The sequence below is a fragment of the Hyla sarda genome, chromosome 3 (assembly GCF_029499605.1).
Source record: "Hyla sarda isolate aHylSar1 chromosome 3, aHylSar1.hap1, whole genome shotgun sequence".
In the NCBI taxonomy this organism is placed as follows: Eukaryota; Metazoa; Chordata; class Amphibia; order Anura; family Hylidae; genus Hyla; species Hyla sarda.
The window spans coordinates 265,138,687-265,151,683 of NC_079191.1; the positions used below are offsets into that span (position 1 = coordinate 265,138,687).

The following is a 12,997-nucleotide window of genomic DNA, read 5'->3' on the forward strand; positions in this document are numbered from 1 at the left end:
TGATTTTGTTTAGTTACAGTAGAATGACATTATTTAGTCACTGTTTATTGGTAATGGTAGTATTATTGGTGTGGCAGTATTTTTTGGGCTTTATAAAATGGCATTATTGGATAATAAAAAGAGGGGGATTTACTATGACATCAATGTTCAAATTATCTCCATACTGGTTATTTTTTTTTCATGTACGGTTATTTGACTTTGATTATATTGGGGGATACAAATCAGTAGGATGGATTAAAATAGAGGATGTCATGTTTATGAGGACGCAAAGTTTTCTGCAAAACACTTCCCATAGCATCATACTGTCTCTATTGGCTTGCCTTTTCTTAGTGTTTATTTTTGGGCCATCACTTTCCCACATAAGCAGAGCACATGCACCTCCTCATCCACATTGCCTAATAGAAAACAGGATTAATCATATAAGGCATTTTCTTCCATTTCTCCATGGTCCTGTTTTGATGCCTACATGTCCATTGTAAGAACTTTCAGTTGTGGGCAAGGAACAGCATGGGCAATCTGAATAGTCTGCATCTTTGCAGTCTTATATGCAGCAAGCTATGAACTGTGTGGGTCATATACAAAACTCTTCACCTCAAAAATTTTGCGTTTCACGCCCAAATTTTGGTGCAGAAAGTTTACATCAGCTATTTAAAGTGTTTTACATCAGAATTATCCAAGGTTTCCAGTAGTCACACCAGTCTTGCAAAAGTGGGCGTGGCTATTTCATGTATTACATAATATTTTCATTTTTCAGAGTCCATTTTACATAAAAAATTTCACACCAGATGTTTGCTAGTGTAGAAAAATGTATTGTTCTTTTTTTTTGTTTTTTTTTTCTGTTTTTTTGGGGTGAAAAGGTGTTAATCAATTTTTGAAAAATAAATAATTATTAGTGGAAAATGTTATAAAAACATTTTTTTTAATTTTAAATTTTTTTTTCATGGTCACTGCACCTGAACTCACATTAAAGCCCTAGAAATGTTTTATTTATACAGGTCTCACTTGCTTGTGCACTAGTAATCATTGAATACTACGTGAGATGTTTCTGCCAGAATTTTCTGGGATGTAAAAAATCCGATATGGCGGCAAAAAAATATATATATATATTTGGTGTAAAAAAAGAAAGAAAAAAAGTGGCACGAAAATTAATGCTCACATAGTTTCGTATTTTCAAGAGACCTTTGAAAATTTCAGGAGAAAAAAAGTGTAATTAATAATCGCTGTAACAGAAATTACAGTGATTACAGAAATTACAGTTTTTTGAATATCCCCTTCTGTGTGTTTATAAACTTTTCTATTATATTGGCCTTATGAGCCAATGCTCTTGTGGCTGGTTCACTGATTGTCCTTCTGTAGGTCATTTTGGTAGATACTAACCCCTGCATACTGGGAACACCCCCAAAAAAATGCTGCTTTATTTGAAGATTTTGCCCATTTTTCAACTACTTCGACCTTACTGACTTCAAGCTGATGGTTAACTTTTATATACCATATTAAGGTCTATTTACACATACAGGATCCTGCGCAGATTTGATGCGCAGGATTTGTAACTGCAGATCAGAATCTGTGCTCAGTCATTTAGTTTACAATGAAATCTGCAGCAGAAAATTTTGTGCATTAAACCCTGCGCATCAAATCTGCAACGGCTACTGTACATGTGATTGCACCCTTACACTGCAAGTCATTTGACAGAATTGTATTTTTGCAAATTTTTTTTATTTTTTTTTTGCTTCTAAGTCCTTAAATGGGCACTGTCAGATTAAAAAAAAAAATTATATATGTTGTGCAACTTGGCAAAACATTAACCTTTCATAATAAAAATCTCCTTTTTATAAAAAAAACATGGCTTCTAAAAAGGAAGCACAAGCTGGGAAAAATCCAGTAAGTAAGGGTTGGACTAACACTCCTCTCTGCTCACTCCTGTCCTGTCTATCAGACTCCTGTCTGAAACAGAGAGGAAGGGGTTACAGAGAAGCCTGCAGTGATTGGATGAAGAGACCCAGCACAGTGCAGAAGCATGGAGGAGCTGTATGTTACTCAGACATGGCTGGTGCTGCGACAGAGCATTCTGGCGGCTTTATTGATGTCATCTCTGAGCAAAAGGTATTCTGAGCCCCCCGAGGGATGTAAAGTGTGATATTGCTTTGTTTTCCTAGCTTATAGTCCTAGAAATAATAAAAAAAAAAAAAAGTTGTTGTAAAGACGTTTAATTAAACAAGGAATGTATTCCCCAAAGTATACTTTACAGTTACCGTATTTTTCGCCGTATAAGACGCACTTTTTCTTCCCCAAAACGGAGGGGAAAAAGTCGATGCGTCTTATACGCCGAATACACCCCTATCGCGGCGGTCCCTGCGGCCATCAACGGCTGGGACCCGCGGCTAATATAGGACATCACCGATCGCGGTGATGCCCTGAATTAACCCTTCAGACGCGGAGATCAAAGCTGACCGCCGCATCGGAAGGGAAAGTGACACTAACCCGGCTGTTCAGTCGGGCTGTTCGGGACCACCGCGATTTCACCATGGCGGTCCCGAACAGCCCGACTGAATAGCCGGGTTAGTGCTTACAGGACACCGGGAGGGACCTTACCTGCCTCCTCGGTGTCTTCTCCGTTCAGAGATCCCCTGTATGGCCGGCGCTCTCCTTCCTCATCATCACGTCGTCGCGTACGTGCGTCGGTGTGCGTAACAACGTGATGGTGGCGACGGAGTGCGAGGATACCCGGCCGGCAGCAGAGACGTTCCGGAGCGACGGGGACATGGCGACAGCGATGGAGCGACATCCAGGGCAGCGGTGACGGGTCCGGAGCAGCGGGGACACGTGAGTATTACCTCATGTGCAGTGGTCTTCAATCTGTGGACCTCCAGATGTTGCAAAACTACAACTCCCAGCATGCTGGGAGTTGTAGTTTTGCAACATCTGGAGGTCCGCAGGTTGAAGACCACTATTTGGTTCAAAATCTTTATTTTTTTAGATTTTGCACCTATAAATTGGGTGCGTCTTATACGCCGGTGCGTCCTATAGGACGAAAAATACGAGTATATATTAAGACAATATTGAAAGATTTAAACTGGTTGGATCTTTCATATAATTTCTCCCCAAAAGATTGACGCTGAGAAGTGCTTTAGAAGATATTTTAGGCCGACTCGCCAGGCGCCCATCCTTTAACACCTAAAACAATAAAGAAGAAGAAAAATCATCACTGGCAAACTGAGGGCAAAGAGAGACCAAGAGTAAATAAGAGATCAATTGCCAGGATATTGTTCAGTAAAAAAAATCTAACATCTAATTGTATACAGAAGTACAGGCTATGCATTGTATATTTAACAAATGTGTGTGCCACAGTGTTTATATTTTTGCATCTGTAGGGGTTTAACCCCTTAAGGACCAGGCCATTTTACACCTTAGGACCAGAGCGTTTTTTGAACATCTGACCACTGTCACTTTAAGCATTAATAACTCTAAGACGCTTTTACCTATCATTCTGATTCCAAGATTGTTTTTTCGTGACATATTCTACTTTATGTTATTGGTAAAATTTTGTCGATACTTGCATCGTTTCTTAGTGAAAAATTCCAAAATTTGATGAAAAAATTGAAAATTTTGCATTTTTCTAACTTTGAAGCTCTCTGCTTGTAAGGAAAATGGATATTCCAAATAATTATTTTTTTTATTCACATATACAATATGTCCACTTTATGTTTGCATCATAAAATTTACGATTTTTTACTTTTGGAAGACACCAGAGGGCTTCAAAGTTCAGCAGCAATTTTCCAATTTTTCACAAAATTTCCAAAATCACAATTTTTCAGGGACCAGTTCAGGTTTGAAGTGGATTTGAAGGGTCTTCATATTAGAAATACCCCATAAATGACCCAATTATAAAAACTGCACCCCCCAAAGTATTCAAAATGACATTCAGTCAGCGTTTTAACCCTTTAGGTGTTTCACAGGAATAGCAGCAAAGTGAAGGAGAAAATTCACAATCTTCATTTTTTACACTTGCATGTTCTTGTAGACCCAATTTTTGAATTTTTACAAGGGGTAAAAGGAGAAAATGTATACTTATATTTGTAGCCCAATTTCTCTCGAGTAAGCACATACCTCATATGTCTATGTAAAGTGTTCGGCGGGCACAGTAGAGGGCTCAGAAGCGAAGGAGCGACGAGGGGATTTTGGAGAGTACGTTTTTCTGAAATGGTTTTTGGGGGGCATGTTGCATTTAGGAAGCCCCTATGGTGCCAGAACAGGAACAAATACCCACATGGCATACCATTTTGGAAACTAGACCCCTTGAGGAACGTAACAAGGAATAAAGTGAGCCTTAATACCCCACAGGTGTTTCACGACTTTTGCATATGTAAAAAAATTTTTAAAAATGTCACTAAAATGTGTGTTTCCACCCAAATTTCACATGTATGCAAGGGTTAATAGCAGAAAATACCCCCCAAAATTTGTAACCCCATCTCTTCTGAGTATGGGGGTACCCCATAAGTTGACCTGAAGTGTACTACGGACGAACTACAATGCTCAGAAGAGAAGGAGTCATATTTGGCTTTTTGAGAGCAAATTTTGCTCGGGGGCATGTCGCATTTAGGAAGCCCCTATGGTGCCAGGACAGCAAAAAATACCCACATGGCATACCATTTTGGAAACTAGACCCCTTGAGGAACGTAACAAGAAATAAAGTGAGCCTTAATACCCCACAGGGGTTTCACGCCTTTTGCATACGTAAAAAAAAAAAAAAAAAAATTTCACTAAAATGTGTGTTTCCCCCCCAAATTTCACATTTTTGCAAGGGTTAATAGCAGAAAATACCCCCCAAAATTTGTAACCCCATCTCTTCTGAGTATGAAGGTACCCCATAAATTGACCTGAAGTGCACTACGGGCGAACTACAATGCTCATAAGAGAGGGAGTCATATTTGGCTTTTTGAGAGCAAATTTTGCTCGGGGGGCATGTCGCATTTAGGAAGCCCCTATGGTGCCAGGACAGCAAAATAACCCCCACATGGCATACCATTTTGGAAACTAAACCCCTTGAGGAACGTAACAAGGGGTACAGTGAGCATTTACCCCCCACTGGTGTCTGTCAGATCTTTGGAACAGTGGGCTGTACAAAATTTTTAATTTGCGCAGCCCACTGTTCCAAAGATCTGTCAGACACCAGTGGGGTGTAAATTCTCACTGCACCCCTCATTACATTCCGTGAGGGGTGTAGTTTCCGAAATGGGGTCACATGTGAGGTTTTTTTTTTTTGCGTTTGTCAAAACCGCTGTAACAATCAGCCAGCCCTGTGCAAATCGCCTCAAATGTACATGGTGCACTCTCCCTTCTGGGCCTTGTTGTGCGCCCCAAGAGCACTTTGCGCCCACATATGGGGTATCTCCGTAGTCGGGAGAAATTGCATTACAAATTTTGGGGGGTGTTTTTCCCTTTTACCTCTTGTCAAAATGAAAAGTATGGGGCAACACCAGCATGTTGGTGTAAAAAATTTTTTTTTTTTACACTAACATGCTGGTGTAGACCCCAACTTCACCTTTTCATGAGGGGTGAAAGGAGAAAAAGCCCCCCAAAATTTGTTAAGAAATTTCTCCCGAGTACGGCGATACCCCATATGTGACCCTAAACTGTTGCCTTGAAATACGACAGGGCTCCAAAGTGAGAGCGCCATGCGCATTTGAGGCCTAAATTAGGGACTTGCATAGGGGTGGACATTGGGGTATTCTACGCCAGTGATTCCCAAACAGGGTGCCTCCAGCTGTTGCAAAACTCCCAGCATGCCTGGACAGTCAACGGCTGTCCGGCAATACTGGGAGTTGTTGTTTTGCAACAGCTGGAGGCTCCATTTTGGAAACAGTGGCGTACCAGACGTTTTTCATTTTTATTGGGGAGGGGAGGGGGGCTGTGTAGGGGTATGTGTATATGTAGTGTTTTTTACTTTTTATTTTATTTTGTGGTAGTGTAGTGTTTTTAGGGTACAGTCACATGGGCGGGGGATTACAGCGAGTTTGAGCTGCCGCGCAAAATTTGCTGCATCGCAAACTTGCAGCCTGATACTCACTGTAAGCCCCCTGCCCATGTGAATGTACCCTGTACATTCACAGTGGGGGGGGGGGGGGTGGGGGACCTCCAGCTGTTGCAAAACTACAACTCCCAGCATGCACAGTCCATCAGTGCATGCTGGTAGTTATAGTTTTGCAACAGCTGGAGGCACACGGGTTGGGAAACACTGAGTTAGGAAACAGACAATGTTTCCCAACCAGTGTGCCTCCTGTTGTTGCAAAACCACAACTCCCAGCATTCTCAGGCATGCTGGGAGTAGTAGTTCGGCAACATCTTTAGAGCTAGATGTTGCCGAACTACAACTCCCAGCATGCTTGGAGTTGTAGTTTTGCAACATCTGGAGGACTACAGTTTGCAGACCACTAATACAGTGGTTCCCAATCTGTGCCCTTCCAGATGTTGCAAAACTACAACTCGCAGTATGCCAAAACTGTCCAGGCATGCTGGGAGTTGTAGTTCTGCAACATCTGAAGGGCCAGATGTTACAGCACTACAACTCCCAGCATGCCTGGACAGTAAGGGCATGCTGAGGATGTGTAGTTTTGCAACATCTGGAAGGGCACAGTGGTCTCCAAACTGTGGACCTCCAGATGTCGCAAAACTGCAACTCCCAGCATGCCCAGACGCCAAGGGCTGTCTGGGCATGCTGGGAGTTGTAGTTTACAGGGTCCCTTTACAGCAATGCATGTCGCTTTACGGCGACGTGCATTGCTGTAAAGGGCCCGACCGCGGCTGAAGATCTACTCACCTGTCTCCGCCGCCGCCATCTTCATCGTCTGGATCCGGGTCTTCAGGGACGAGGTAAGTACCGGGGCCGGTCCCCAGCACTCCCCCGTCCCCCGCCGCGTCCTCCGGTCTTCCTCCCGTCCTCTCCGGACTTCAAGGGGCCGGGCAGGACGGGAGGAAGTAACCGCCCCCCCTCCTGCGATTGGTCGGTTAACTAACCGACAGATCGCAGGGGATCGGAGGAGGTGGCAGGCTTGCCACCTCGCTCCTAGGCTCCAGCATGGTCCTGGCTGTGTGTGACAGCCGGGATCATGCGAAATTACCGGGCGGTCGGGTCCCAGAGACCCGATCAGCCCGGTATCGCCGCAGATCGCAAGGGCGATTTCCCTTGCGATTTGCGGCGATCGCCGACATGGGGGGCCTACATGGCCCCCCTCGGCGTTTGCCCTGGATGCCTGCTGAAGGATTTCAGCAGGCATCCAGTTCCGATCTCTGCCCGGCGAGCGGCAGAGACCGGAAAATGCCATGACGTTGTGGAACGTCATTGGTCCTTAAAGCCCAGGGTGCCATGACGTTCCACAACGTCATTGGTCCTTAAGAGGTTAATGTTTTTTTTTTCCTGCATTACATATATAACAGCATCAATAGGAAAATACAAGGTAAGATAAAAGTCTCTATATACAGTATCTCACATAAGTGAGTACACCCCTCACATTACTGTAAATATTTTATTATATCTTTTCATGTGAAAATACAAAAGAAATGACACTCTACTATGTAAAGTAGTGAGTGCACAGCCTGTATAACAGTGTTTAATGTTGTGTCCCCTCAAAATAACTCAACAAATGGCCAATAATGTCAGGGTGAACTTCTGCTTTGTCAGGCAGGGTCTGATTGTTGTGAAGCAAATGTTGTGTCTCAGAACCAAAGGCTGTCCTGTGGGCTAAAGATTGTCTTGGGCATCCCTGCTGACTATATGTTGGGCCCCCTGATCCACTGTCTGACCTGGTTTAATTTGATATACTGATGTGTAATGTTATGCATTAATTTATGCACTGTACCTTTAAGGGATCGTGGCAGAGTGACCAGGTGACCCTGACACCCCAATAAGGGACCCCCAAACCTAGCCCTTATGTAGTGAGGGGGAAGGAGAGTTCAGTTGAGTGTTGTAGTTTAGTGTGGATAGTTTAGCATGAGAGCAGAGTTTAAGAGGAGTAAGGACTGGAGTGCTGATACCATGAGGAGTAGCCTAGGGAAAAGCAGAAGACTACAAAATTCCACTGCCACACCAATCTCAAATCCCAGGCGCACAGATGAATAGCAAAGCCTGGCAGTAAGCAAAGCTCTTCAGGAAAATCTCTACTTCAGTCAGTCAGTCAAGTCAAAGTCTTCTCAACCTCGGACCGTGTAGGTTAACGGTGCCCTGGTGTCACGAACTGATTTATACACACCGCACACAGTCAGGTCATAGCCCCAACGCCATAAATATTCAGCTAGAAAAGTGAAGGCTAATATTTTAAAGGCTAAGAAGGCAAGACCTCAGAGGAGATGGCTTACAGTGCTCTCGGGGAGGCTATAATTAGGTCTCGTTTGTGGGGCTGAGGGGAATCCCTAGTCCTGGTGGGCTTTTGGTTATGAACAGTTAGGCCTCATGTGTGGTCTATATAATGGGGCCTGAGTTGAGCCTTAACTGGAACAAGATCTGAGCGCAGTTGGCGGAGTTCCATAGAAACACGAATAACCCCCCTTTTCCTAAGAAGTCTTATGTAGAGATCTGGAGGCAGGATTTTGAGGTATAGTGGTTGTAGTCGTAAGAAATAACCTACTGAGCAGTATTTTGCCTTTGAAAGCCCTTGTGAGCAAGGTCAGTAAAAGAGAGAAAGCAGACTTATAGTCTTGTAGGAAAGTGTATGACAGCTGTGCATAGAACAGGCAACTGAAACAGGTACTACCTAGTATAAATAGCACCACCTAGTGTAAAGATAACAATAACACATTTGTTCCTCAATTTAAAATTATATCCATCAAGACTGCAGTGTCACTGTATGTGAAGAAGTGTTTAGTTGTTCTGTTTTAGTCTTTTTCTAATGGGAAGCCACAGAGAGTAAAGTATAAGTGGGCCCCACAGTTTGTATGTTTTTGGATAGCTTAACATACTTCATAGTGTCAGAATCAAAAAGGCCCAAATCACATATCATATTATTATTATTTTTTAACTTCCACAGCAGTTTTCACACCAAAGTCAGAAGTTAAATATGTATATATTTTCTATTACTTTTCAATTCCTTTCTGGCTTTGCAGAGGCAGAGGCAGTTTTCAAAAAATAACTTCCATATGTGACAACAGCCTACCTTAAAGAGTTCAGGATCCAACTGAACTCCACTGAGAAGGACCTCTGGATAGACAATAGTGGATTGAAATGTACCAGCTAGCGAAAACGATTCAAATTTGGTGTATGCAGTGTCAGTAGCTATATGACAAGTCTCTAAGCTCGTACACTTCACCAGTGTACATACCTGAAAAGGAAAAAAAAACTGTCATATATATGTCTAAAAGAGCTTTTCTGGGATTTTGATATTGATGGCCTAGTCTTAGAAATGTATGGCACGTGTGTGGTAAAAAGTGAAAAGGAAGGGTTGCTTGCAAGAGAACAGCAGCCCCTCTACCCAGCTATAAGGTATGGGTGCCAGGAGTTGAAAGTCCATCAGTCTCTAAAGGTTCCCATACATATTGGTAAAAATGCAGCTGAACCTTCCGTTTTTGGTTGGACCGACCAACTATCTTATAGGTATGGAGGACTCCCAACTCTTCCCAGATGTGTTAGGAGAAAGAAGGATTGAGCATCTTGGATTTCAACTGCCCGTCCCTTTTTTTTTTTATTAAAGGGGTATTCCGGGCAAAAACATTTTATCCCCTATGCAAAGGATAAAGGATAAGATGTCTGATCGCGGGTGGCCCGCCGCTGGGACCCTCCGCGATCTCCCTGCAGCACCGGCATTCTATGCGGGAGCTGCATCTCCAGTTTCAGAAACCTCCGGGTTTCTGGGACTGGGGGCGTGACATCACGCCACGCCCCCTCCATTCATGTCTATGGGAGGGGGCTTGATGGCCATCATGCCCCCTCCCATAGACATAAATGGAGGGGGGCGTGGCGTGACATCACGTCCTGTGTCCCGGAGGTTTCCGAAACTGGAGAAGCAGCTCCCGCATAGAATGCCGGTGCTGCAGGGAGATCGCGGAGGGTCCCAGCGGCGGGCCACCCACAATCAGACATCTTCAAAGTCTTGGAAATTTTCAGTTTAATTATAATGATTTTATTAACTTTTATTTAAAAGATGTAAACTTTTTACAAAGCATTACAATTTGAATCCTAAGGCCAGGCTCACACTGAAAATCTTTGGCTGGAGAAATTTCCCATAGACAGCGGAGCGGATTCAGCCTGAAGGATGAACATGTTCATTCTTTTAGCAATGGAATTTCAGAGGAGGAAAGTTCACCACTGAACTAGTGTGCACTTTGCAGCAGAATTCTATTGACAGCAATAAGATTCTGCTGCACCAGAATTTCCGACCGAAATTCCTTAGGAAATTTCGGTTACTCTATTGTTCACAAGAAATTCCACATAGATTTGTGAATTCCGCAACCGCATTAATTTGGCTCGGAATTCCGCATCTTTACATAATTCGCGGAATGTAGACAGAATTTTTGCGGAATCCGTGCGAAATTCATGCAGAATTTATGCACATAAAAAGAGTGCCTCTATTCAATGCAAATGTAAAATTCTGTGCGGAATCCACATAGAATTGGCACTAAATCTGCATTTAGCCCGGCAAAAAGCAAAACAAAAAAACATTGACTTCAATGGGCTTCCGCAGCCAAATTCCACAAAAATATAAGACATAACTTTTTTTTTTTGCGGGACATAGAATGCGGAATTTTGGCTGCGGAACATCCACAGCGAAAATTCTACTTTGTGAAAGGGACTGCTCAATTTCATTAAAGTGAATTGGATTTAAAAACATGCAGAATCTCTATACGGATTTCAATGCAGAAATCCATGCAGAAATTCTGCATAGACTAACTCTGCATAGACTAAATGAAATTCCGGTCGGAAAATCAGTAGTGTAAACCCGGCCTAGTTATTTCATTACTAGCTATGCTCTCAGGTGGGCACAACAACTAAAACTGTTTTGTTTGTCTAAATTAAGGTTGATGTATTTTTCTGATGAAACATACACTTATTAGTTTATCCTTTGAAGGAATTTGAGATAGGGGTCCTCCACAGATTAGTAGAATAAAATAAGGAAACAAAATAATAAAATAAGAGTGTGAAAGCACATTCCACAGATAACAGTCTCTTACTGGAGATTATTTCTTGTGTTGGTTAAATAGGTACTCCAGGGAAGTATATACATAAAAATGGCTCCAGAACCACCACACTTCCTGGATATGTTCCCTGTAAACCATCCTGCCTGATATGCATATCTCCTGTGGCCTCTGAGGTCTGCTCTGGCTGCTTCATATTCTTCTCTCCCTTTGCCTACATCTCCCAGTAATCCTTGCAGCTCTGCTCTGCCAGCCCCCACCCTACTTCTCTGAGCAGCAGAGAGAGGTTCAGTGTCTGATAGGCTAAGGTTGCGCACACCTCCCAGTTCTCAGCACTAAAGAGAGCATGACTCATGAGTGCAGGGCAGAAATCACATGATCTATGTCTCTCAGGAGGGTGGGGGCTGCTTTCTAAGAGGGATTTGGACAGAGACAGAGTGGATGGCTGGATGATGTCATTCCCTCACTTCATGCATGTTAGTAGCAACCAACCAACTGGGAAATTGCTCTATATAGCTAATAAATCATATTTAGACAATTAAATAGGTTGATGAGAGGGAAAGGATGGGGTATTGGTTTGGTTCCTCAGAGTACCTCTTTAACAGCTGTCAAAATTAAGGTTTGTGAGAGTAAAAATCATGTACATTTAGGACTGTAAGGGTATGTTCACACGGGTGGACTACCCGCTAGCCGCAGCGGGTGTACCAAGGCAGATTCCCCACAGCAGAAAATCCATAGCAAATTACATTGACCTTAATGGGGTCTGCTGCAGATTTTCCACTGTGGAAACCTATTGCAGCTCAAACCTGTAGCAGGAAACTCACAGGTTATCGCCCATGTGAACGTGCCCTAAGAGTTACAAGCTGGGATGACATTTTAGCATAATCTTTCAACCATTTTTTTTTAAGGATAAGTTCCCTTTAAATCGGTTCCTGGTTAATATTTCACTTGTATTTTCTATTAGCAGCTATTGACAGCTTAGGGTTAATGATTACCTCAATGTAAAATACTTGATGTGGTCCATGGTAGCCAGCATAAGCACCAAGTACATATACCTCATCACTTCTCTTCTCCAGCATACTATAGTTCAGGTAACAGCAGAGATGATGGTGACAAACTGCAGCACATCCTTGAGCATCTGTTAACTCTGTCATGGTATAGTTATCGAGTAGAAGTTTCCTTCTGAACACTTTGCTTGGTATAGGTTTCTTAATCTGAGATGCATACTCCTGCCATTGAACAGGTGCCCATTTACTGCTATTTCTTGTGTAGGAGTTTAGTTCTGATATAACCAAATAACCTTCATTGACAGTATTGTTGTAGTAATATGGTCCAAGATTATCTGGTGAAAATATTCCACTTCCTTGAAAAAAATTAATTAATAAATCAGCAATTTTGCATTTGATCTTACACATAACATGTTTACACTTGAATTGACTTTTAAATGGGTATTCCCATATAGGACATTTATGGCATAGCCACTGTGTAGATACCTAATGAGTGTATTTTGCAATGTAATTACAGGAGTTCTCTGCTTTGGACAGACCCTTTTAGGGTCCTGTTAGGGCTTATGCATGTAATAAAGGAGTATACCCTACTCAGGAGTCTCCTCGATTAGCCAGCACTCAGAAGAGAGTGTACTGGCAGACTATTGTAGCTTTAAACCATTACATGTGTAAAAACATTGGCATTTACTTAAAGGAAGAAACCACGGGCACCATAAAATCCTGACAGGGTCCACCAACAAACGCACAAGTTACTTTTATGGTAGGGTCACACGTAGAGCATCTGCAGTGTACTTCACACTGCTCTAGCGACTGGCGACTGTGCACCTGCAGCGTGAAATACGCTGGGGATGCGCTACATGTGACCATAC

General features: G+C 42.8%; 1 protein-coding gene across 1 annotated transcript in view; it reads right to left on the reverse strand.

The window, feature by feature from the left end:
• Positions 1-2,599: 2,599 nt before the first annotated feature.
• Positions 2,600-12,997, reverse strand: part of LOC130360750 (pantetheinase-like) — a 30,508-nt gene continuing 20,110 nt past the window's right edge. The window contains exons 5-7 of the mRNA XM_056563323.1: positions 12,117-12,484; positions 9,147-9,311; positions 2,600-3,174 (exon numbers count right to left, since the gene is read on the reverse strand). Coding sequence (XP_056419298.1) covers positions 3,049-3,174; positions 9,147-9,311; positions 12,117-12,484 — 659 coding nt within the window. The 3' untranslated portion in view covers positions 2,600-3,048. The remainder of the gene's footprint in view (positions 3,175-9,146; positions 9,312-12,116; positions 12,485-12,997) is intronic.